General features: G+C 46.5%; 2 protein-coding genes across 13 annotated transcripts in view; one reads left to right on the top strand and one right to left on the bottom strand.

Moving 5' to 3' along the window:
- Nucleotides 1-2141, top strand: part of KDM1A (lysine demethylase 1A) — a 56987-nt gene extending 54846 nt beyond the window's left edge. For all 7 annotated transcript variants that reach the window (XR_012653126.1, XR_012653129.1, XR_012653128.1 and 4 more), the window contains one exon: nt 1112-2141. The gene's annotated coding sequence lies outside the window, so the exon portion shown is untranslated. The remainder of the gene's footprint in view (nt 1-1111) is intronic.
- LUZP1 (leucine zipper protein 1) overlaps nt 1-24514 on the bottom strand; it is a 48368-nt gene that overhangs the window by 3851 nt on the left and 20003 nt on the right. The window contains exons 2-5 of one of the 6 annotated variants that reach the window (XR_012653123.1): nt 10743-14022; nt 5837-6001; nt 4067-4249; nt 2160-3295 (exon numbers count right to left, since the gene is read on the bottom strand). Coding sequence is in view for 4 of the 6 variants with exons in the window: in XM_075047754.1 (XP_074903855.1) it covers nt 5777-6001; nt 10743-13904 (3387 nt within the window). In the remaining 2 variants the exon portion in view is untranslated. Of the gene's footprint in view, nt 1-2159; nt 4250-5025; nt 6740-10742; nt 14023-24514 lie in introns of those variants that run through there. The other 5 variants (XR_012653122.1, XM_075047757.1, XM_075047758.1 and 2 more) reach the window with 5 other exon arrangements.

The raw sequence follows: 24514 nt of genomic DNA, 5'->3' as shown, positions 1-24514 counted from the left end.
ACCAAGGTGCGCCACACTGCCCTGTGCTTCCTGCCCTTTTCCTTTTCTGGAGGTACCATCTGCAGGAGGACTGTGGGTCTCCCCTCATCTGTGTCCCGAGCTGCAGTTTGACAATGCACGGCACTGGTGGTTGCACTGCAAAGCTGTCACCCTTCCATGCCACCCAAGCAGCTGGAGAGGCACTGCTCTGCGTGCTGCAGTGGTGTTTCTGGACACAAAGGAAGCCACTCCATGAAGCAGCAAGCTGCTGACCCCTCAGGCTGATGCCAGCCATTCTGGGGAAAGCCACTGGCTGTCCAAAAGGAACCAGCATCTCCGTTTCCGTGGGAGAAGTGAGCACTGACACACTTCCTCTATACAGCAAATACATTTACAACTTTGGAATTACCCGAGTGCTTGATGCACAGCCTCACGGCATCATCAAGGCCACTGGAAAGCCTGTTATATTTATATGCTAAAATTACAAATACTTCTTCAGTGATGGCAATATTTACACATAGACTCTATTTTACAGCTGTTCAAAAAAAGTGTGCAATTTGAGTAAAACACATCGTGTTTCCTGAAGTCATTGCTATAAGTTTAATAATACAATCAGCTCCTATTGCACTCATGATTAGAGGGCGTGGCCCCTTTCAATTTTAAGGAGGGTTTTCTTTCTCAGATTTAATCTTGGTTGTGGTAAAAACAACCCAGTGTACAGTTACTGAGTGACATCTGTGTTCATTATTTACAAGCAGTGAGACTGAGTCTAGAGCAAGAGTTCAAGGTATGCTGAAAAAAGAGACGTCACCTGTGAGAAACACCTGAGGAGAGCAGACAGTGCCAGAAGAGCTGTATTGCTGGGTCAGTAGCTGGGGCTCCTGCTGCATGCTGTGAGCTGGCCGAGCAGCAGGGTAAAGCTGCCTGGTTGCCCATGGCTAAGGAAAAGCCTGGTCCTGGCTGACAGAAGGGGAAAACCAACAGCTACTGCTGCTGGTGGTTTTTCCCTTGCACTTCAGACATGGAGTTGCATTACTGGGGTGAGCTGTGGGGTTGAAAAGCTGATGGGTAAGCCAGAGTTTTGTGGGTAAGTACAAGGAAGCCTGTGTTAACCTAACATGTCGTGTTGTAGGGATGCAGAGCTTTCCTGGCCAGGACTGAAGCCAGTTCCCTTGGAAGGAGTGTTGGAAGCACCATGCTAAGCTGGATCCATGCCAAGAACATGAGATGGAGAGGGCTGGTGGATGCATTTGGGTATGCAAGTGTCCTGCGGGATGTGGACCACTGTCCTGCAGCAGAATGGGGCTCATCACTGGGAGGAAAGCTATACACTCAAAGCGATCCTCATCTTCAGTGTGTATGTGCTGTCCGGCTCTTTGTAAAAACTAAGCTGTAAGTCCAGCAGTGACACAGGGCAGGGGGGAGGCCCTCCTAAATACGCTGCTTCTCTGAGAGATTGAACTGCAATGCCAAGCAAGTCGTCAGCAGCAGTTCTTCCACAGTGATTGTAACTGGGTTTATATTATATGGCTGGAAAGCTGCTTAGCAGCAGGTTTGGGAATGTAAACAGAGGTAAATAATTACTGTGATATCTGAAGAGGCAGGTACATGCTAAGATGCCTCTAAGATGCAAAATCCCAGGTTAAACAAGCAGGTACTGCAGAAGGCATTTTGGGCCACTTGCTGCAGAGCGGCTGCACTGCCTCAGAGGGTTTTTTTGCAGCAGCGTCTCCTATGCAACACATGGAAGAGGACCTGAGGCAGCATATTTAGTTTTGAAGGGAAACATTTTCTTTAACATGAAAATAAGGGCAAAGAGTCAGAACGTAGCATCCTGAGGCTGGCAGAGGCTAGCAAGCAAGCCAGCCCCATGAGAGCACTGCTGAGATGTGGCACTTCTGGTCAGGCTGCAATTATGTTTATCAGCTGTGGAAAGCCTGGAAGATTGAACAATGAGGTAAGGGAAGATGATGCCATTCAAGCAATCGATCTCAGTAATGTCTTTTTTTTGTGTGGTGGTGATGGTTGTGATCGTGCCATACAGTTAACCTCTGAGCAAAGCAGGGTGCTCAGGGTGGATATTGCAATTTCACAGGCTTTTTTTAAAAAAAAAAAAAAAATCTATTGTGGTTTCAAATTGCAAAATATGCATTAATTTTCAATACTTCCTGATAAACACGGGGTGGGGGAGGCATTTCAGAAATCTGAATTTAACTTCAGAGTTTAAGTTTCTTTCACTTTTAGTTTGGATTTTGAGTTTAAAATTTTTTTCCTATTATACCTGATATATTTATCCCATTCTGTACTAATATTGCCATGTCATGAAATGGTGATAGCAGTTGATATAATTTATATTAATATAATTTAAGATTATTAGAGCTGCCACATCATACTAATTTAAAATCATTATCTTTTTGTCTTGTAATGCAACTTGACACTTATACATGTCATGAAAAATAAAAGAATAAAATGAAGGGTTAAAAATACAAATTTGGGAAACCATCTAAAAATTGCAAAAGGAAACACTTTTTTTTTTAAAAAATTTCCCTTCCTCCAGGCAATCTTTATTTAAAAAAAAAAAAAAGTCATTGAAACACTTTCCTTTTTTATATAAATGTTTCCATAGATATTTTCCAACCAGCTCTGTTTTCTTGATTCATTTGCCTCTCAGAATTGAGGCATATAATTCCAAGGGAGAGGGAGGAGATACAGCATATAATGTGCATGTACGGATAGTCACATGCGCACTACTGTGGTAGCTGCTTGTCTGGAAGGTGGATGTGAAAATGAGTGTGGAGTGCAACTCAAGATATGGGAGCTGCTGGGTCACAGCTGTTCCCACAGCACCTCCAAAACAAACCTCTTCCCTTCTGCAGCACTGTCCTTGTCCCTCCACAGAGAGGGGCGTCTGTTTCCAACAGGCAGAAGAAAGCACTGGGGGAAGTCAGTGGTGTTTGTGTACAGGACAGGAAAACTGTGGGCCAGCTCTGCAGCTGCGTGGTGGGATGTAAAGGAGTGGCAGGGCTCTGACTGTGTGAGCCAGATGCAATCACCTTGCTCCAGGCAGATGCTGGTCCAACATCTGAGCACCTCTTGGAGCTGCAGGGGGCAGTGTCTCCCCTGACAGTGATGCCATCTGCACTCGGTGGCCTGTGGGCACTGACAGGGTGACATACCTCTGTATTTGAAGCAGTCTCTGATCATACCTGGGTCCCAGACACGGTAGATGGGGTGGTCCTGAAGAGGGGCACAGACCGAGGCTGCCTAGATAACCATACTGGCGCTCAGCTTAGGGTCCAATCCTGCTGTCTCCACCCTGTTTTTGGAAGGAATCAAGGACATTCTGCTTGTCTGTGAGGAAAAGCACTTGTTTCTTTTTCCTTTAGAGCTCAACTGCTGAGAATGAGCAACAGAGTTGGTGCCTGCAGAGCATGATGGGCATAAAGCTTCAGGTAAAAAAGCACCTCAGTCCAAGTCAAGAGGAAGTTTCACTGCTGTGTGAACTGCTGTTGGTTTGGCTCAGTGGATGAGTTCTTCGTGCAAGATCTCAGCTGGTGATCAGTAGGTCATGCAAAGCTTGTTGTGGAGACTGACAGCAACAGGGAAGAAACTGCTTCTAAACAACATTTTCTGCTCTCTTTCCCTCTTATGTGTAAGCAACCAGTGGGGAATGGTTTCCTCCTGCCTAGAGGCAGAGGGTACTGGCAACACAGGTACTGAGGTGACCACAACCCAAGCCAATAAGGGTGTATTGGGAGAATGCAAACTCTCCCTAGGAACTGTAAGCTTTCAGTTGTGGAGCCATGTAGGACTGCTGTCATGGGCTGGTGGACTGTAGTCACAAGGATACTTCTGGGATCTTGTCTAAATGCAAGTGATTAACAAGAAGTTCTCTCTTGTCCAGGGAGTACCATCATTCAGAGTGGCTATGCAAGTCAAGGTTTCCATATGGAGACAGACCTATCATCCTATGGAGAAGATTAAGATTGCAGGTACAGAGATGAGAAGTGGGAGTCCCCTGAGCAAAGTCTCTGCAGCTGCCTCTTCGGCAATGAAGAAAAAGAATTCACTGGTAAAGCTCCTGTACCTTGCAAATCGCATTAGAAAACTGGTTTCAGGCTAGCTGAAGCCTCCCGAGAGGTTACAAACAGGTGTGACGCCTGTGAGCTTGGTACTGTCCTGCCTCTTGCTCCACTGTGCAGCGTGTCCATTGAGTGGAAAGGAATACAACTCATCTCCGAGATGTTGTCCAGCAGGCACGGAAAGCACCCTGTAAGAGAGAACCCCACAGCATCACAGACTGACCAGAACTGGCAGCTGCCTCTGCAGCATTTTTGCTCTGGGGAAGAGGTATTGTGATTGCCCTTAGGCCATCCTAAAGCCCATCAGGATCCTAGCCTGATGGTGGGGCAGAGGAGAGCAGTGGCAGGATCAGTTTGGAAGATACAGGCTCCATCAGAGTTTACAGTGGAGTAAGCCCAAAACAGAATGACCCGGCCCTGCCCCACAGAGGCAGGGTCTATTATCTTTTTTTATACTGTAGCATACCTTGCACCCACTTCCACACCCAGCATGTGGATCTTGCAAGTGAGATGCACACCACCTGACAACACAGAGGAGATGGAGCTGATCTAATGTCAGAGCACATCTCCATATGCAAGGTGTTCAGGCTCCTGTTACAGTCAGTGGAGGTCTGGGCAAGACAGAAGATCCAAAGGATGGTGTGTATGTTACAGGGACCTGACTTTACCCAAGTTTTTATTTGCTGTTGACCCAGCCTGTGCAGACAAAGGAAGCACAGCACAGCCTCAGGTACAGGAGTCTGCGTATGGCCAGATGAATGTCACTGTGGGTAACACCTCTTGGTGACCACACAGAGCATCACTGTGGTGTCCCTTTCTTCAGCTACCAAGGACAGTGTGAGTTCACTACTCTCTACTGCAAACATTACCTATCTAAATGCCAGTCTGCAAAGCTCATCCTGGACCACGTTCCTCTGGGCTCTTAATTTTGTGCAACTTCACCAAGAGGCATGACTACGTAGGGCTCTCAGCTGCCTCACGGCAGTCCTGCTGCTCTCACATCAAGACTTAGCAACTCCTGTGCACATCCAGTAAGATACACTGATGACAGGTTTGAGGTCTTAAGATATTTCCTGCTGTGGGTGATCTATAAATGGAAAGATGCACTTTGCTCTGGGCAGCTGCGCAGGCAAAGAGGGAATGCCAAGAGAGGAAGAAAGTCTTTTATACAGATATAAGCATGGCTCCTAAGAATTAAAGTCTGCCGGGACCCCTATCTCTTCTGAAGGGACCCCCCTGTGAAAAGGCTAGAATACAAGTTTTTCATAGTCACTATAATATAGGCCATTTTCCACTTCTTTCTGTGTCCAGAAAGATGTGTTTAAGAGCAGCAGGTGTGTAGCAGCAGACAAGCACCCTAGTACTACAGCAGCCAGCTGAAGCAGGTAAGTTAAGAGCTCTGATTCTGTCTCTCCAGATGTTTTTGTTTCCAACCCTGATTGTCCAATGTGTGCCACAGGATGACTAGAGGCAGTGCCTCTTATTCCCTGGAGAATGTTTTTAGCCATAAAGCTAGTTGAAACAAGAACTGGTTTTTAGAACAGAAAAATAAGGTAGTACTTTTTTACCGGTATAGGAAAGGAGTAGAATGATTTACCAAGGCAATACAGTAGACACTATACCTCTGGGCAGTGCTAATGTAAGACTGGATTTCTCATAAAAGATTTACATTCACTTTGGACAAGTTCTCTAAGTTATGTTGCTGGGAGGTCAGTTCAGATATTGGCTTCTTGCCTTGTAACTCTCTTTTCTGGATGGCCCTTGAACTCACATACCTGCTCCTCCACTTGGAGACCCAGTGGTGCATGGGGGTTGGATTCAGGGTCCTGCAGCTCCATCTTGGTGGCTGGCCTTTTCCCTGGTGTGTCAACCTGTGAGAGGTACTCAGAAGAGCCATATTGTTTTCTTCTGGAACTGGGCGCAAAATCTTTGCTTTCATCCTGTGCAAAGGAAAATAAAGAAGGCTGGGACTCGAGGACTATGAAAGGGTCTGGAATAGCACTAGGTTCCTGGTTCTGGGTTTGCAGTGTGAGGTGCTGGCTTGAGTCCCTTTGGCAAGGAGGGACTTGGGCCACAAGGCCAGCTCTGACATGTCCTCACTTATGTGCTATTTCATAAAGATATTTTTTTTTAAACCAGCCGGTAATTTTAATCAAAGTTATGGATGCAGAGTCTTCTGTTCAGCTGACTGACCTGTGCACAAATCTGTGCTCAACCTGCATGGCTTGCTGGGCCCAGAGTGCTTGTATCCATGACGGACTATCAGCAGAAAATCCCATGGTTTAGTGACTGAAGCAGTTTCTTAATACTTTTAACTCTGAGTTCTACCATGGGTGGGGGGTGGCCAGCAACCTGAATGTCCCATTTTCTTGGCAATGAGGATGTGATATGGGAGTGTCCTACACTGTTTTCCTGCTATAGGCATCTAAATGGCACTTTTAAACTCACTAATGTTTTCTTGGAATGTTGGCAGAAACATTTATAGGATCATACCCTTTGATTCAGATGCCTACGGTCTGCCTTAGGGCTGGTTGGGGCACCTGTGTCTTTTACTGAGGCAGCACCCTGCTGTGAGTCATGAGGGTGAGGAGTCCCTGTCACCCTCCAGCTCCCCAGCAGTGCTTTTGCTGTTGCTGTCGCTGGCTGGAAAAACCTCCTTATCCACGAGTTCCAGCACACTGTAAGGTACCATCATGTCAACATCAGAAACAAAACAAATCACGACAATGGTGAGCTTGCAATACTGTAATGAGCTACTGGGCAAAGCGCAACAGCTGCATTGTACTCCTGAAGGCTTTATCAGCTCTGCTCACTTTGGGGATGGCATTGTGTTTGCTGAAAAAACGCAGTGCACAGCCCTATGAAAGGGCTGTGGGCACTGGTGGAACAGATTTGGTCCCTGCCCTGTGGCAAAAGGGATAGCAGGGAAGGGAGAGGCAGCAGCCCCTGTGCCTGGCAGAAAAGCATCTGTGAGATGGACACCAGGCTTTGATGGCCTCCCAGAAAGAAGCTGTGACATCTGGTGGGTCTGGATAGGCAAACATCTGCCCTGAGCTGGCCCCACTGTGGATGACATCCAGCAAACACTGGACCTGACCTCCCCCTTGTGAGATGTGAGCAGCAGCACCTTGGTGAATAGCCACAACACAGGGACAGGACCCACAGGGACCTCCAACCAACCACGGGCCAGAGATAACAATGGTGGGCCAGGCTGCTCATAAAACTGAGGTGATAATTTTAATTTAGTGAATGGCAGTAATCTTGGTGGACCTGGACAGCTTAGCAAGGGCTAGGCACCTCTGTATTTCTGATACAGTGGTTGTCTTTAGCGACAAGGCCCCTGGGTGAGCATATAGGACCTCCATCCCCTTGGGCACCTGACAGCGAGCATTCTGCTGTCAGGCAGCATCAATTATGACTAGCAACCCAAATACACTGGTCTCAGAGAGTTTTGTAGGTAAAGAGCTGAACCAGGGCTATCAGGCTGGCTACCCCTGATGTGTTGGTGATGCAGACCAGTACCTCCTGGTATGGCACCAGAGCCAGGTCCATGTGAAGCACAGCATGATCCATGGCACCCCAAAGGACAATTAGCTAGTTACTGACAAGCACCCGGGAAGCTGCTCTGAACAGGCTCTGATCCCCAGGATTCACACAAAACAGAACAGAACCCTTGGACAAAGTTAACTAAGGTCCAAGGAAAGATGAGAACACTAATGTAGCATAACTGCTTAAGTAGAAGCTTATGTGGAGTCAGCAAGGGTGAAATGGTGATGGATGTACTTTATATTAGTCCCTAAAGCAGAGAAGGGGCAAGAGGCAGCACATCCCTGGATACTGTCAGGGAGACTTTTTGATGAGACCCACCCACCATAAGAAGATATGCATAGCTTCACTTGAAGAAAAGCCTACCTTTAGGTTTTTACCTAATTCATGCAGCACACAGCCCAGCTCCAGTCATATTAATGTCACAGCCACAAGAAAAATTAATTAAGTGCATTCATTTTGCATTGCTGCCTGCTTGTCTGCTCGCTACCTGCCAGTGGCTTTGGACTAATTTGGGCATTGCAAATTTTCAGCAAACATCACACCAGAGAAACACCAACTTCGTTATCTGAAACACAAGCCCAACAGAATGACTGCTTGAGGTCTTGCATCTCCTCATGGCTTTTATGGGAGCCCGAGAAAGGCTGGCTGCAAGCACTAGAGGGAGCTGGTCCTCAAGCTGTAGCATCCATCCAGCAGCACCTATTGCTTTCTGGGTCTCCCAAAGCAGCACTCCAAGGAGCTGCTGCTTCTGTAGCACAAGTATGGCTAAGAGCTGCTGATACCTCAAGTAGCTTCATTAGGGACATTTGCCTACATCGGCCGTGCAAAACCGGAAGGCTGAAATTAGACCTTGTGCCTTGGCATCTTGCAAGAATTATTTCCAGGTGCTCAGTTTGGGTCTATCCTGAGGGCCAGGCTGAGGCAGGGGCCAAGCCTCCAGCTTGCTATAGCTTCCTGCTGTGCTGCAGCAAATGGTCAGACATCATGAGTATTTCATGGAGGAGAGGAAGATGTATTTTGGCAAAACCAGCACAGACCCTGTGTTTCCCAAATAGGATTCTTAAGGCAATCTCAGACTTTGGATAGTGGAGCTGGGAAGAGGTGACAGTGATGCCTTCACAGGAGAGCTGAACGTGCAAAGTTAGCACAGATCAGTGCCAAGCCTTCTGCCAGAGAAATAGCTACATCTTTAACTGAAACACAAATCCCAGCAGAAATAGACTGCTTGTGATATGAGGCATATTATAAGCCTGAAGATACCCTTCAAAGGCAGATACTTTGGTTTTTTTCCGAGGGCATATGCAATAATTTGACCTGCCCAAATACATAAAATTTGGTATAACATCTGGTATATCTGTGTATCTGGAGTCTTTCGGGGTAACTTCATGCTCCTCATTTACAAGATAAAAATATACTTAATTTATGACCAAGAATTCAGATTTGTGACTCTGTGGTGTGTGTGATTTTATTTCAAAGTATGATGCACAGAGATACCTAACTCAATACTCAACAGCCCTGTATGAACTAACCATGTGGTTGCTTTCCTGACTGTTTGTCACTGCAGATGCAGGCAAGGCTGGAAGACAGCTAATTCATCAGGAATACCCAGGATGACCATACAGAGGTCACATTGGTCTGTCAGGTACATTTCAGCTGCTGTTGTAGGCACACTGCATAGCTAGCAAATTTGATCTGACAGTGACCTTGAGGCCATCCGCAGAACATACTGCAGAGCTAACACTCAGCCCTGGGTAGTGGGCTGCTAGAGGGAAGATGGGAAAGAAATATGTGAGTGCTCGCTCTTTAGGGCTCCATGACTGGTCACACATGAGCCCAGCTGCAAGTGGAAACCTCTTCAGCTGTGAGACTCAAGGTCGTGGGTGCTGTGAATTCAAACTCCTGGGATAAAGGGAAGCTCAGGGATTGATTTCCTGTTTCCCAAACATATAAGCTGCCATTATGCAAAAGGACAACCTCAGTCATGTCAGTTCTGAGAAGTACAGACTTGACTGTGACCCACGAGTAACCCTGGCCAGGGAGAAGATGTATTTCCTGTGTCTAAATGTAGCTAGAAGGCCAACCTGCACTTCGTAACACCAGGCAAGACTCTCTGCAAAGCAAAGCAAAGCAATGATGCAAATTCTTCTGTGCTTCTCATATTGCCAGAGAAGGGAAGAGAAGTTTTGCAAATGTAAAACTCCTTTCACATCTTCACCACCTCATTTTTGTTAATGCCAGAGCCATTTGGTTATGAATCTGTCCCCTCTGCCACCAGCCCTGTCAGATTACTCAGCTGGTCTCCTCCTGGAGACTGGCAATGGCAGCAGCTGCTTAGAGCAGCTCTAAGTAAAAGCAGAGGCAGGAGCTGCAGCAGGAACCGGTATGTGGTTTAATGGACGGGAGGGGCACTTGGTGAGAGTGAGCTTGCTTGAAATATGCTGGAGCCTGCAGCTCCGGTGGCAAGTATAGCTCACCAGACCAACTGTCTGTGTATGTCAGCCCAGCTTTGAGGGACTCCCCTCACTGGTACCAGCCAAAGGAATAGGAAAAGAACACAGCCATCCCTGTGGCTCTTGCTTCTTTTCAGGTGGCATATTGACACAGACCAAGAAGGGAGCAGCCCTGTGTAGCCAGCCACCACTCATCTGTTTAGGAGATGCCTGGGAAGCATTTCCAGACCAGAGTCTGGTTACACATGGGGAAACCGTGCAGTTCTTACCAAAAGGAGCTATACCTCTACAGCTGCCATTAGAGCTACAGCTCTGCCCTATTAAAATCTACTCATTTCGATCATTTTTTCATTACTGCTCCAAGTTGACAGCGCCATGCAAAGCCACTCTGAAAAGCACACTATGTCCTACATAAGCTGTGACTATGTCTTCTCTGATCTTGGCAAGATGAAATGCTACTTTATAGTTATTCATATGGTATTACAAGACCCAAGCAGATGGATCCAATTTCAAGAAGTCTAAATAGGGTACTTCATATACAAGAAGTATAGCAGGAGCTGGGAGAGGGCAGCACTTCAGGAAATAAGCTGTAAGAATTTAAAATCAGGCACCCTACAACTAACAGGCAACTTGGAAAAGCTCATCAACTGAAAGAGAAGAGTGTTTGACATAGGATACTTACAGGTAGCGTGGTCCGGTGCCAAGCAGAAGCTGCTGTAGGATCACTTGCATAGCTCCTGCGTGTCAACAGTTCAGACGCACTTAAGTTACTTTTCGTCCTTCGGGACCCCAGTTCAGGGGCACTCCAGGAATTAGCTGTGGCACTGGTCCTTGCTGAGGTCTGCTCCAGGGAGTTTGTTCTTGCACTGTTCCCTTCCATTTCTGAGAGGTCCACTGAGGACCTACACATGTTTGTAGTAATGGAAGCTGCGCTTTTCTCCACTTTGGTTTGAGAGTCCTCCAGGGAACGTAAGCCTTGTCTTGTTCTCCAGGAACTTCTCACAGTGACATGTTTTGTTTCAGATGAAGCTGCATCTGAAGAGCCGTGGCTCTTCCAGCAGATTGTCTCTGAAGGTGGCTCACAGTTGTTCCTCTCTGTGAGTTCAGAAGTCTTTATCATAAAGCTGCTTCTGGAGACCACTGTTTCTGCTTTACTTCTTGGTGCTGCCTCTCCAATTCTGTCTGTCTCAGATAATTTCAGAGCACTTTTATTAATCGATATCTCGAAGGGTGTGGGGAGATTGTTTGTTATTGGTGAAGGCTCATTTGGAGCAACTATGATGTTGCTGGTGGTAACATGCCTTTCCTTTGCTGCTGTATCTCCACTGGTCCTTGAAGCTGTTGGCTCAGAAGGGAAGATTGTGATGCTGCTTGTCATTTTATTTGTTACCATTTTAAAAACAGACTTCTGTTTTTCTGACTCTGCCTCAGAAATAGTCCCTCCCATGACTGCCTTCATATCCTTTTCAACAATTGCAGGTTTAATGACAGCTTTTGATCTCAGAGCTTCTCTTGGGCTGAACGACCTTCTGGATTTAAATCCTCCAGTGCTGGCATCTGATGGTTTTATACACTTGGTGGAGTCTTCATCATTTACAGTGTTTTTGTCATTTTCAAAAAGTGATGCTCTAAAAACTCCCCTGGAACTGGAGAACTGCTTGGAACTGACTTTCTTCCTTGTCTCAAAATCTGACTGAGTGATTGGTTTTTTGCTTCTTCCCGATTCTTCATCTGAATTAAGTTTTTCCTGGTTACTCTGGATGGTTTTGGAGTCCATTTTTAAGCCAGCATTTACATGATCCATTGCTGAAGTTGAAGACTGCTCTGTGTCTTCTTTATCAAGACCTGTGAGAACCTGCAGGATGTCTTCTTGACTCCTGGAGCGATGGGAACGCTTTGTTAGTGTTGATGGCTTTGCACTTTCAAGTGATGTGTCTGTGAATTCTTTTTCCTGGGAGATTATTGCTCTTTTAGCCCTCCCCTCCGAGGGCTGTCTGTGTGATGCAGCAAAAGTGTTCACTGCTTCTGCTGTAGAGCCAGTGGAGTCCGATGCCGACACATGGGATGAGAGGTGGTACCTGTGTGCCGAAGCTGTGCCGTTGGAAGACGTGTGATTACCCCTGGTGAGCAGCGTGTCTCCCGAGCAGTCACTGACTTCTGCCTGACTTGTTTTCAGCTTCTCAGCCAAAGAAGCCACTGATTCTCCCTTGCTTGACTTTTCATCCCGTGCATCAGCACCAGTTTGGCAGTTGCCACGGAGCACCTGAGATGGCTTTTCAGCCTTGGATCTTGGGCCTGTGTCACCAACAGGTTTGGAAGGTGCTTTCCAAGATTTCTGCTCCTGTGCAGCAGGAGGATATCGGCTGAGGACAGACGGCTGCTCTTTTGATCTCTTCCCCTCATTCTGCGTGATGCAGCCTTCCTTCTGACCAGAAGAAAAAGTGGAAACTAAAGATTTATCTTCCAGTCTTTTTGTATCTGTCACAGCAGTGTCTGAAAGGGCAGATGCACCAGATGCTTTTCCTGCTTTTCTGTTCATTAAGCTTGGACTGGGCACCTGCTTACCACCGTGGCTGTAGCTGTCATTACTGACAGAGAAATCTCTGTTCCTTAGTCTTTCCCGACGATGCTGCGGTGAGAGCTCCCTTGACTTGTGCTTGGCAGCTGTCAAATCAGCCGTGACACCTCTGTATTTAGGTCTGTCATGTTTTCCCCTGCTAGAAAGGCTTGTATCTTCATTTTCGACCTCTCCATTCTCCACATCTTTCTGTTTCTTTATTTGCATTTTTATTTCTTCTAGCTGACCCGTTAAGAGTTTGTTTTTATTCTGTTCACTCAAATAACTGTCTTGCAGGTCATTGTTTTTGGCTCTCATTTTTTTAAGTTCTTCTTCTAAAGATTCAAAACGTTTAATCTGAGTTTTAAGTTTCTCAATTTCTTGGGTGAGATCTTTCACTTTGTTGTCTTCCTGATTTTTATTCTTTTGGTTTTCTGATTTATTCCTGGTTTCATTTTCTACATGTTTCAGGTAATCCACATTTCCCTTCCTCCTGGACTCCTTAGAGGGCAATGCAGAAGTCAAGTCATCTTCAATTCTCAAATCATTTCTGTCCAGGAGATTATTTGATGACCTTTCTAGCAAGTTGGATGCATTTCTAGTTTGATCTGCCCTAGTTAGTTTATTGTTTTGTTCTAGTTTCTGAGTTAGCTCCTGGATTATTTTTTCATTCTGCTTTTCTCTTTCATTAAAATGTTTTCTTTCAGTGATAAAGCTCAGCGCTAAGGATTTCAGTTTTTCTAACTCACCCGTTAAGCTCTGCTCAGTTTTATCCAGCCTGTCCTCAGATGCTTCCAGTTCTTTCACTTTCACTCTAAGTATTTCTAATTCTGTAGATATCTTTTTGGTCAAGTTCTTTTCTTCATTGAGGCTAAGACACAGCTGTGTACAGTCATTCTTGCTCCTGCCAAAGGCCTCCTCCAGCTTCTCCAGCTCTGCCATTCTCCTCTGAAGGTGTTCAATTTCTGACTTCAGCTCTCGGGTGAGGCTCTCTTCCTCTTCAAGTTTTTCTTTCATTAACCGGCAAAGCTCTTCAGCCTTCCTAATTTCTTCATCCTTGCCTTCAATCTTCAGCACTCTTTTCCGCAGGGCTTCAACATCAGCCAGCATGCTGGAATTGCTGCCTTCTGTCTGGATAACTTTGTCCTGGAGGTCAAGCAGCTCATCCTCTGCTTTCTGCAGATTTTTAGTTGCTTCCTCCAGTTCATCAAGGCGGCGACTAAGACTCTGCAATTTGAATCGTAAGTGCCGATTTGAGGTTTCCTTGTAACCTGTAAATTCTGCCATGTTTTTTTTTTATTCCTTTTAGGTGAAAGCTTTGCTTAGTCTTGGTGAATGGTGTGGTCTTTAACACCTTGTGTATTCCTGGTATGTTACTATTTCTTTGAAAAGAGGCAATCTCACCCTGAAAGAAAAAATGTTTAAAATCAATATAAGAGCTCAGAATATAAGTATTCTCAATGTATAAGTTAGACTATAAATGTTTATATAAATAACTTTTTAATTAAACACATTTTTGAGTGCTATATTAGGAGAAATGAAACTCTGGAGAAGAGCCACAGTTCATTTACTTTGGTTACAGAGGGTTTCCAAAAATAGCCTGTTCCAAATAGCTGAGGGAAGGAAGTGCCCTCCTCTGCTGGTCTGCACAGGTGGTGTGTGCACAACCGGCAGACCTTCATCCCAGTGCTCAACAGTCAGTACAAGCTGCCTACTTGCAAGCTCTTGGGCTGCAGAGGTTCATGCATGTGTAGGACTCAAGCCGCTGTGCATGGACACGTCCATGCAGCAGAAACCTCTCTTTTCAGCACTGCACCAGTGTCCTGAAGATGCCTTAGAGATGAAGATTCAGGAACCATAAACAAGATCTGGAAACTAGAAAATGCAACCCCCAGCCATTTGGTGGCCACTGAGGATGGGGTAAGCCCCCACACACCTGGCTCGCAGATGGAAGGTGTGAAATCTGCTGCCACTTGGCACTGCCCATCGCTACCAGTATTTCTCCTGCAGCCCAGGATGCTCAGCAGAAATCTTCACCTGGTTTGTACTCATATGCCAAGGACACTCTGCTGGTGGAGTTTCAAGTTTCTCCCTCCTGTTTCAAGAGCTGTTGTTGCCCTCAGCTGCCACCCACTCACCCACCCAGGAGATGAGGAGTTGCAAACGCTTATACCTCTCCTCTTCGCTGCCGCTGACGATGAGCAGTGAATATAACAAATGGGCACCCTCTGATGCACTGAATGTAGATCTCTTCCCAGCTTAGCTCAGAGGTGGCAGAGCTTTTTTTTTAAACAGCCCCTCTGTGCTTGGCAGGGAGTAGCAAGGATGGGGGACCCGAGTGGGCCAGAATGGCTGCTGGGAAGATCTTAAGTCCCTCTTTAGCACTCAGCATTAGCATCATCCTGTCCTGGGCACATCCCCAACATGTGAGAGGGCTACTGCAAACTTCAGGGGAGGGGAGTGACTGCAGCTCTTTGACCTGCGCCTGTGCTCAGGCTGTCTGCCTTGAAGCAGGACTTGGCCTCCAGCATTTTTGTGGAACTCCCTGCAGAGGAAACGGGAGTTTCCCACGTCACAGTGCCAAGAAGCGAAGAGCAAGATGTGGGGAGGAGATAGCACCGGTAAGGGAGACTGCAGCACCCCAGTGCAAAGCCTTTGACTGAAGGTGATTCATTTCACGCCGGGCTGCCAATAGGCACCTGCCACGCACACTGGGCACTCACGGTGCACACCAGGCACCCTGCAACCCCTCCCCTGAGGGACCTCCCTCACTCTGGGGGGAGGATCACCAGCCTATTTGCTTGGTCTCCTGCACCTCAGGCAGCCGAAAGGAGCACCACAAAGAGCACCCAAAGAGGAATCTCAGTGCGCAGTGGTGCGCCTGTCCCCTCCCTCACCACCATGATCACATCCTGCTCCTGGGCCACCCTCCCTCGCGCTGCCTACAGACTGTAAGGGCCACGGCCCTGCTGCGTGGCTGTCTGCAGACAGGAAAGGCTGTTCAGACCCCAGCAGGATCCCATCAAGAAACATCACCAGAGCGTCGCAGGAAAGGCCAAAGAAAGCAGCTTCGCAGTACCCTGAAAAGAAAGCCCTGTCCCCAGCAGGCCTCCGAGCAGGGAGTTAATGGTTAACCCAGCATCGGCCTCTGGTTGGGAAATGAGAGCAGCCTCCTCCCCAGGACACAGCTGGCAGAGCGTAACACAGGCAGACAGGCAGCAAGGCTGGTGTGCACCGCTGGTTTTCAGGCCACAGCTCCTGCAGGTTGTTTCTGCAGAGCTCAGGAGAGAGGGCTGTGTGTGGCCCACAAGCGTCGTGCCAGCCGGGAGGGGGGCAGCTCTGGCTCCCAGGCAACAGGCTTCTCACCACAGAGAGACCATGGTGGCTCAGCAAGCTCTGCCAGTGAGACCAGTCCCACAGCCCCCTTCATCTTCATGGGAAGGGGTAGGAAATGGACAGCTACCTCCAAAGGTGTGTGGGCAGAGGGGTGAGGCAGAGGGACTGCTCTTCCCTTTCCTTCCTTTTCTACATCCCAAATATTCCCGCAGCATCAGTTGCCACCTGGATGGAGTAGGACTCATATACACACACACTTGGTACCCTGAGGAAGCCCCACTGTGGAGGCCAGCAGAGGCTCAAGCTCAGTGAGCAACTGGGTGCAGAGAGGTGACCTTGCCCTGAAGACAAAGAGCTTCTGCAGACAGAAGAAACAGTCACCCCAGGAGGTGACCTGAGGTGGTCCAATGCAGTCTCCACCAGGAAGGAAGGATGTTACGGGCACAGATCCCTGGAAAGGGACCCAGTATTACTGGTGAACTAGCCATCTCCTTGCTCCACCAAAGCATGCTCCTAAAGCTGGTTCCTACAGAGTCTGGACCACGGCTAATAACATGCCTTTGTGTCTACACAGGATAATGCTGGGTGAAGAGCTCAGTGCGGGCCATGAGTCAGGATTTAGACCCTCTGGCTACATTGTCACAGCTCATGGGTCATAAAGGGCAGGAGAGGCATGTTGGGACTGAGTCACTGATCTCTGTGGATGTCAGAGGCTGCTCAGAGACCCAGAGGAGAACCTGATTTAGGAGGAAACACTCAAATCTTTGAATGAAACAGAAAATTGAACTCAGCAATTAGTTGCATGAAAGAATTACTAGTGGTGTCCCTCAGGGGCTGATGACGTTTAATGTCTTTATTAACGACAGAGATGATGGGATGGAGTGCACTCTCAGCGAGTTTGTGGATAATACTGGACTGGAAGGCATGGGAAAGCGTGGCCAGTATACTGGAGAGCAGGGCTGCTATTCAGAGGGACCTTGACAGGCTGGAGAAAGGAGTGGACAGCAGCCTCAGCAAAAAGAAGTCCGAGTCATGCTCCTGTGGCACCAGGACAGGCTAGGGATGATGGCTAGAAAGCAGCTTCACGGAAAGTGATCTGGGGAGTCCTAGAAGATGAAAAGTTGAACAGAGGTCAGCAGTGTGTCCTTCTGGATAAGGCAGCCAACCATAGACTGGGCTGTGTCAGCATGTGTGCAGCCAGCAGTTTGAGGAAGGTGATCCTTCCTCTCTGTTTGGCTCTTGTGAGGCCACATCTGGGCTGCAGTGTCTAGTTTGGGACTGCCCAGTACAAGAAAGATACAGATGTACCGGGCTGAGTCCAGCAGAGGCCACTAAGATGGCCATGGGCTGGAGCAGTGGACATACAAGGAGACACTGAAGGAATTGGGTTTACTCAGCCCTTCTTCTTCAGAAGGGAAGGCAAAGACCTTTTGCTGCCTGCAGCTACTGAACAGGAGGGTATAGAGAAGACAGAGTCAGGCTCTCCTCTGAGGCACACAGTGAGAAAAGAAGATTCAAGCTGCAAGAAGAAAAATTCCAAGTAGATATTAGGACTTCTTTTCCACCCCACACACCATGAGAGTGGTCAAACACTGGCCCAGGGTCCCAGAGAGGCTGTGGGGCTCCATCTGTGGAGGTACTCAGAGCTCTACCAGAGGCAGCCCTCGAACTCCCCAATACCTCCCCAGCTGACATGATTTACTGCAAAAGATGAAAGAGGCTCAATCTAATTAGCTTAATAAGGAGAAGAAGGAGACGTAAAGCAACATCTTCTACAAACAAATATGTTGAGAGAAAGTATCCACAAGAAGTCTTCTAGCAGAAGGCCCTTTAGCTTCCTGGCATAGCCAGAACTAACCCCAGTGCTTGGAAACAGAACCTAAACAAATCAGTATTACAAATAAAGTGCACATTTATAAGATTGAAGGGAATCAGCCAATATAAAATATTAGCTTAGATGTAGTGGCTGCTTTAAGCTGGTCATGCTTTGAGTGAGGGCTTGAACCAGAGACCTTCAGGGATACTTCCAACCTAAATTACTCTGGCTATTCTTGACTGTTCTTCTGCAATCTGTCACTGATATCAAAATATCAAAAGGAATGGTGCAGGATTCAAACACTAGGACTACTATTAATGCTAATTAAATTGTTGGGGGATGTTTAAAAGGACTTGTTAAATAAATCCAATAAGGCAATAACTTGCTCAGCTTGTAAAGGTACTAAACAATCTGACATGATGTATGGACTTCAGATTTCTCTCTCTCTCTTTCCAGAAAGTGAGCAGTTCTCATCCTAGCCCTACTTTACATTTTTAGGAAAAAAAAAAACACAGGAAGAAAATAGCATGATAATTTTCACAAATAGCAAAAAATCTGTGGCAGTAGCAAATATAATAAGGACAGTTCAGTTAAACAGAGCCATCTGAGTCACTGATAAAGTGGGTTCAAAAACTCTGAAGGGCTATATCCTGGAAACACTGAAAAGGCTTAAATGATGACAAAAGAAATCTTATCCACAGAAGCAGCTGATGTACTGCTGCAGCTCATAGGCAGACCCTCTTTGCTGTATCAGCAGGAAATACTGACTAGAAGTATGACAGAAGAAATTACATTATTTCGTATGCAGTACTGAACTGTGTATTTACACACCCAAGTATGACACATCTCACCTTGCTTAAGTAGTGACACAGAGCAAGAGAGACACCTACAAATTGCTCTTGAATCTTCTAGATTCAAAGAGAAAAAGATGCTCAAGTGTCTTCATCTGACCTTCCCAGGGACACAGGACTTTTCACAGGACAAGAATCACCCCTTGAGGAATCGTACTCTGCCCACTGACGATGAAGGGAACCTAGACATGGGCTCAGGCACAGATATCTGGATGGCAATCGTCTCCCCTGGGAATGATGTCCCTCTCTCTCCAGGGGCCATGCGTCAAAAACACAAGCTGAAAGTTTGGGAAAAGCTGGAGAAAGTTTTGTGAAAGCTCAGAAAATAGTCATGAATGCTTTTTTACCCTTTAAAACTCTAAGAAATCACTGATTTCACCAGAACAAGGGCAATCCTGCATGCGAGTTCTTGAAAAAATGCCCTTCCGATGAGACAGGTAGGAAGCCTGGGGAATCTCAAACTATCTGTTATTCAAAGCAAATATCAAGGCAAAAGGTGTGGCCAGTAAATACCTACAGGGAGAAAAGATTTTTGTTTGATTTAAAAGGTTCTTTATTATAGCACTTGCAGCTGAAACCCAATTTCACAAGAGAAATGTAGCACACAATTTAGGTGATTCAAAGTAGTAACTTACTAACAAACACAGCAGTGAATTTACCAGGATTCACTATTTAAATGACTCATTCTGATTCTACTTTTCCCCATGGATTTGTCATTAGGTTTTCTGGTCCTCCTCAACAAGTGCGTGTATCTCCTAACTTTATTTGTATTTATCATTATCAATTGCATCCTCCCCCTGTATAGTACAGATTGTCTTTCAGGGCTCTTCTGACTCTGTGTGGTTTTAAATCATAAAATGAATCACAAAATAGTTTAGGTTGGAAGGGACCTTAAAGATCATCTAGTTCCAACCCCCCTGCCATGGGCAGGGACACCTTCCACTAGACCAGGTTGCTCAAAGCCCCACCCAACCTGGCCTTGAGCACTTCCAGGGAGGGGGCATCCACAACCTCTCTGGGCAACCTGTTCCAGTGCCTCACCACCCTCACGGTGAAGAACTTCTTCCTTACATCTAATCTAAATCTACCCTGCTTTTTTGGCCACAGCATCCTGTTAAAACAGCTGTAAGAATTCAGTATCCAGGACATTTACTAGAGTACTTTCATAACTCTCAATTACCCTTCATGTTCTTAAATTTAATTTTTTCTGCACACTCAGTTTTGCTCATCTTTATCTACAGTTTTAGGAAAACATTTCTTTAGCAGCATCATTGGATATAATCTTCCACTGGGACTGTATTATCTTGTCTGCACAAAACACACACAGTCAATTTACAGCTGTGCATGGAGGCAAAAAACCTCTAGCTAGAAACATTCATGCTAGCTGAAACACTTTATGAATTAGGAGATAACCATCTTGTATTTCAGGAAGAGCAATTAAATGACTATGACTTGAGACCTACACAGATAACCTCTGCCAGAAGGACTGTGACACTGTTCCTCTCCAGATGCACAGAAGCATCTTACCCTACATGCCACGTTCCTTGCTCTGATTTGGTTATTGGTAAGAGTCCCACAAGCACCCACTGCTCTGGGTTTCAGGATGTGCCCAACATGACCATGTGGGAATAATTGTTGGCACCCACTCCTACTGTGCTCTCTGCTATGCCAAGATAAAAATGCTGCCAGCTGCCATGCATGTCTGTGGAGCGCTAGAAGACTCTGCTATCTCTCACGAGCACATTTTGCACTTAATCTTTGGTTTTTTATCTTTTCACTTATGCTTTTATACTGATAGTGCAACATCCCTCACTGTGGTTGGGGGAGCCCAGGCTGCCAGTGACAGCACTGCTGGTCTTCCACAGTACTCACCATCAAAAGGGTGATGCCACATCATATAAGTTAAGTTCCAGCCTTACCCAATCCTAAAGATGAATGAGAATTATTAATGCCTTGGCCTACAGCCACTTTTTATTCATTTCTTCTTTTGCTCTTGAAGCTGTAGGGGTTTCCAGTAGACCCTGGAGAGCAGCACTCATCACAGGTAATAGAACATCAATAGACTCAAACACAGCTATAATCAGAGATAAGAATAGCAATTTGCCCCATTGTAGCTGGAGTCCTTGGGGTCCTCCACACTGTCAAATCCACACAGGCTAAGGGTTTTACATCCCTCAGCTGACAGCTGGTCTGGTTTCAGGGCAGGAGCAGAGTAGGGCTATTGTCCATGCTCTTGTGGATGGAGTGTACACCTGGTACTACTCCTTCCACCTCCCCAAATTCTGGAGTGAGCTTAGATCTTCCCTGTTCTGTTTTCTGCTAAATTATTACTTAGAATACCCGTGGGAACTGTATTTTTGCACTGAACACAATGCTGGGAGTGTTTGCACACACCTGGGGAAAGGGAGCCTTAGGCAACACAGGTCTCCAGAATATGTATTCTAATTGCATTAGGCAGCTGACAGTCACTTCAAGCAGAAGGACAGCTCTGGAGACATACATCAGCAAAACCTGAGGTAGCAAGGTGGGGGTCCTCTCAGCAGTCCCAGATAGCCAAGCAGGTCAGGGGGGAGTTGATTAGACTACGCTATGGTTCTAATGCATACTTTTCTGCCTGAAGTATAGGTTAGGTGTGTTTGTTGGATTCTGCCCTGTGTGCATGGACATCTGCAGTTTTAATTAAAGGGTTTCTGGTGTTGCATACATATGCAAGGGACTGTGAACGTGTCATGCTCAAATGCGGTACTGCTGCTGACGATTCATGCTTGTATCATAGCTCAACATGGTGAGAGCATCAGTGGGATTTTTCTTCCCTGCCCCAGGGTGGAATGGGCTGGGAGGTGTCCAGCATGCCATTCTTCATTTGTAAAGCAAAATTTCTCTGCCACTTATATAGCAAAAGGACATGGATGTCACAGATTGCAGCAGATGAGGATTCCGTGGCCAGAGCCTTCAGTAAGTTAAAGAGAGACAGAAGGAAAGTTTTTCTTAATTTGATTTTGCCTTTTATGAGCTCCTTCCAGCACCTGGTTCTTGACCCCACACAATGACACATAGTCATGGGAACAGGAGAAAAAAAGGGTATAAAACAAGATATTCAGACTAAATAAGAGCCAGAGTCCACTATGTGTCATCATCCCTGCATGCCACCTGCAGGCACCTAACAACCTCCTGGGGCAGCTGAAGAGAGGCAGATGATGTGTTTGCTTACACAGGGTGTGGAAGGGGGCACCCTCGCCCCACTGAACACAAAGGCAAAATGCCAAGTGACTTTTAGGGATGTCTGTATTTTGAGGGATGAACTGTCTCAGAAACATCTGCATCTAGCTGGAGAGGAAATTTTCAAAGTCAGAACAAGCTAAACAATCTGGAAGTGGTTTGAATATTGACTAATACAATGCTAGACTAGAGACATGTGAAATAAAGAGAAAGCAGCCAAAAATAACCACAGCAACCACAATGTTCAAGGAGACTAAAACAAAGACACCAATAGCATCTACAGCAAGTGTGGAAGACTGCAGCAGCTCTGCAGATGCAGGAGAGGATCTGGGATGTCACTAAGTCACACCGACCCTACACCAACACTCTGATCGCCCACCAAACTCCTCAGTGTTGCTCTGCTCCTGGCATTATAACAGGAATTTCTCTACATGGAGCTGGCAGGGCCAATGTGAAAGAAGCAGAGCATAAAGCCACTCCCAGTTGCTCACAGCAGATGCTTTGATCAGCACTGGGGTCTGAGCAGACACAGTCACTATTGCTTTACTGTGCACAGCAGAGATTTTGCTTTTCTCTACAAAGCTGCTACTGCTCTCCTCTGGCTCCCCTTCAAAATCACTGCTTGCCTCCCACTGGAAAGACTCACAAGTAAAGGCTCACTGAGACCAGGTCTGAGCATTCGGTGACTCAGTGCAGCATCTTCCTTCCAGCAATACACAATGGTGTTAACCTGCACAAGCATCAAACAGAGCCCTGCAGCTGGTGGCATCCTTGCCATGGCAAGGAGGATGCTACCTGTACTCTGGAGCTCTTGATCAGAAATGGATTGACACTTTCAAAGCCCCTCAGCATGCTGCTCCTATCTGCCCGGTATCAAAAAATGCCTTGTACATGCAGTAGACAAGTTTCCTATTTTGACAAGCTCTACATTTGCCTTATATTTGAATTCAGCAACACATTTTTCTGTATTGTAGGCAAGCAGAAGACTTGGTGGGACAGCTGGGGACCTCATCACATCATAGATCTCAAGAATTATCTTTCTGCCTTCTGCACACTGTTTCAAGTAAAACGCCTCATCCTGCACTGGAATCAAAGCTGAGGAAGATGTTTTTCTTCTCTGATGTGCAGTGTCCCATGCTGCTACTTGTACTGTCCTCAGAAACAGATTTTACTGTCACATTTGATTTCACAAACACTATGCGGGCATCTCTCCAGCGAGTCACAAACTTGGCAGCATCCTGCCAACGGCATGGGAAAAGCAGCCTCCGCTCAGTAGTGCCTTTGTAATAGTTATTGGACATGGAGGTCTTCCACCTCCTTCACCCCTCCATCCCTCCACCCCACCTCTGTCAGGCTCAGCATTGCAAGGGCTTCAGGGACCACGCTTGTCACCAACACTTCACCCCCGTAACATGTGCTAGCGTCAGGGTGCTGCCTGGAGCTGAACCACCCACAGGCTGGCTGAAAGCCACAGGATCCAGACTTTAGAAGCCTCAGACTAACTGAAGTTTCCCAACTGTCCTGCCACGAGGCCAGCATTTTGTCTATTACTGTTGTCTACTTTGTACCCAGTTGTCATTGTTTTTTATCTGTAATTCTCCAGCATTGCCCCTTTCAAGGAAAGGGGCCTTGTACTCCTCAGGGATACTGCAGTATTTATGAACACATTGGTTCAATGTTAACAGCAGTACAAAAACCAAACAGAGTATTAGAGGAGGAATGTAAATCAGGAGGGAAAACTACTGCTCAGTCTCAAGTACTGCGGGCTTCTGGCTTGTCCATCTCAGAAAAGCTGTATGTAAGGAGACTGCCCAGAATCAGCCTCGCCAGTCTGAAACAGAGACAGCTGATGGGGGGAGGAGTTACTAATACAGAGCCATAAAAATCAGGAGAAGAACAGAGGAAGTTGATGTTTGCTGCCATGCGTAAAACACAAACGGATGGGCATCAGCTGGATTGACTGTGGGGAGGTTCAAAGCAAGCAGCAAAACCATGGAAATCACCACTTGCAGGATATTATGGATGCCAAAGTTTACAAAGATCCAGAAAATTATTAGAAAAATTCATGGAAAAAAATTTCAAAGATCATTGAATGCAAAGAACACGAAGTCCTATCACTCAGGAAGTCCCTGCAAGTGGGCAGGGGGGAAATCATAGTGTATATTAGCTATTCTCATGCTTCTCCTCTACATCTGCTTTTGGCTGCTGGTACAGCTAGGATGCTGTGGAGATGGGCACCTTGGGTGCCCGAGGTGGGACCTACAGTGCCCTCTCCTCTGTTCCTTTTCTTCTCTCCCACATCACTTCAGTCTACCTCTCTGCTTCTCAAACTTCCATTTTCCCCAGATATTTAGCATACAGTAAAAGCTCTTCTCAGACCTATCTTGCACATTGTCAGTTTAACAAGCTTGACTCCTACAATTGCTCTTCTAACCTCTTCATCTGGCCACCACAAATCTTACCCTTCAAGCATGGCTCTATTCCCTCCACCCTCTTCTGTCATGCTTGGCTCCTGTTCCTGCTAGTGTTTTCACTCCCTCTTCCCATCCTGTTGCCTTCTGCTCATCTCTGGTTGGGCTCATTCTGTTCAGTGCCCTGCTGCTGCTTGTACATGGTGTTACACTGGGGAACTCCTTGTTGCAGGATGTTGTGCAAGCTAAAAGTCCTTGTGGGTT

The sequence above is a fragment of the Buteo buteo genome, chromosome 16 (assembly GCF_964188355.1).
Source record: "Buteo buteo chromosome 16, bButBut1.hap1.1, whole genome shotgun sequence".
NCBI classification, from domain to species: domain Eukaryota; kingdom Metazoa; phylum Chordata; class Aves; order Accipitriformes; family Accipitridae; genus Buteo; species Buteo buteo.
This window is presented reverse-complemented; position numbering and strand designations above follow the sequence as displayed.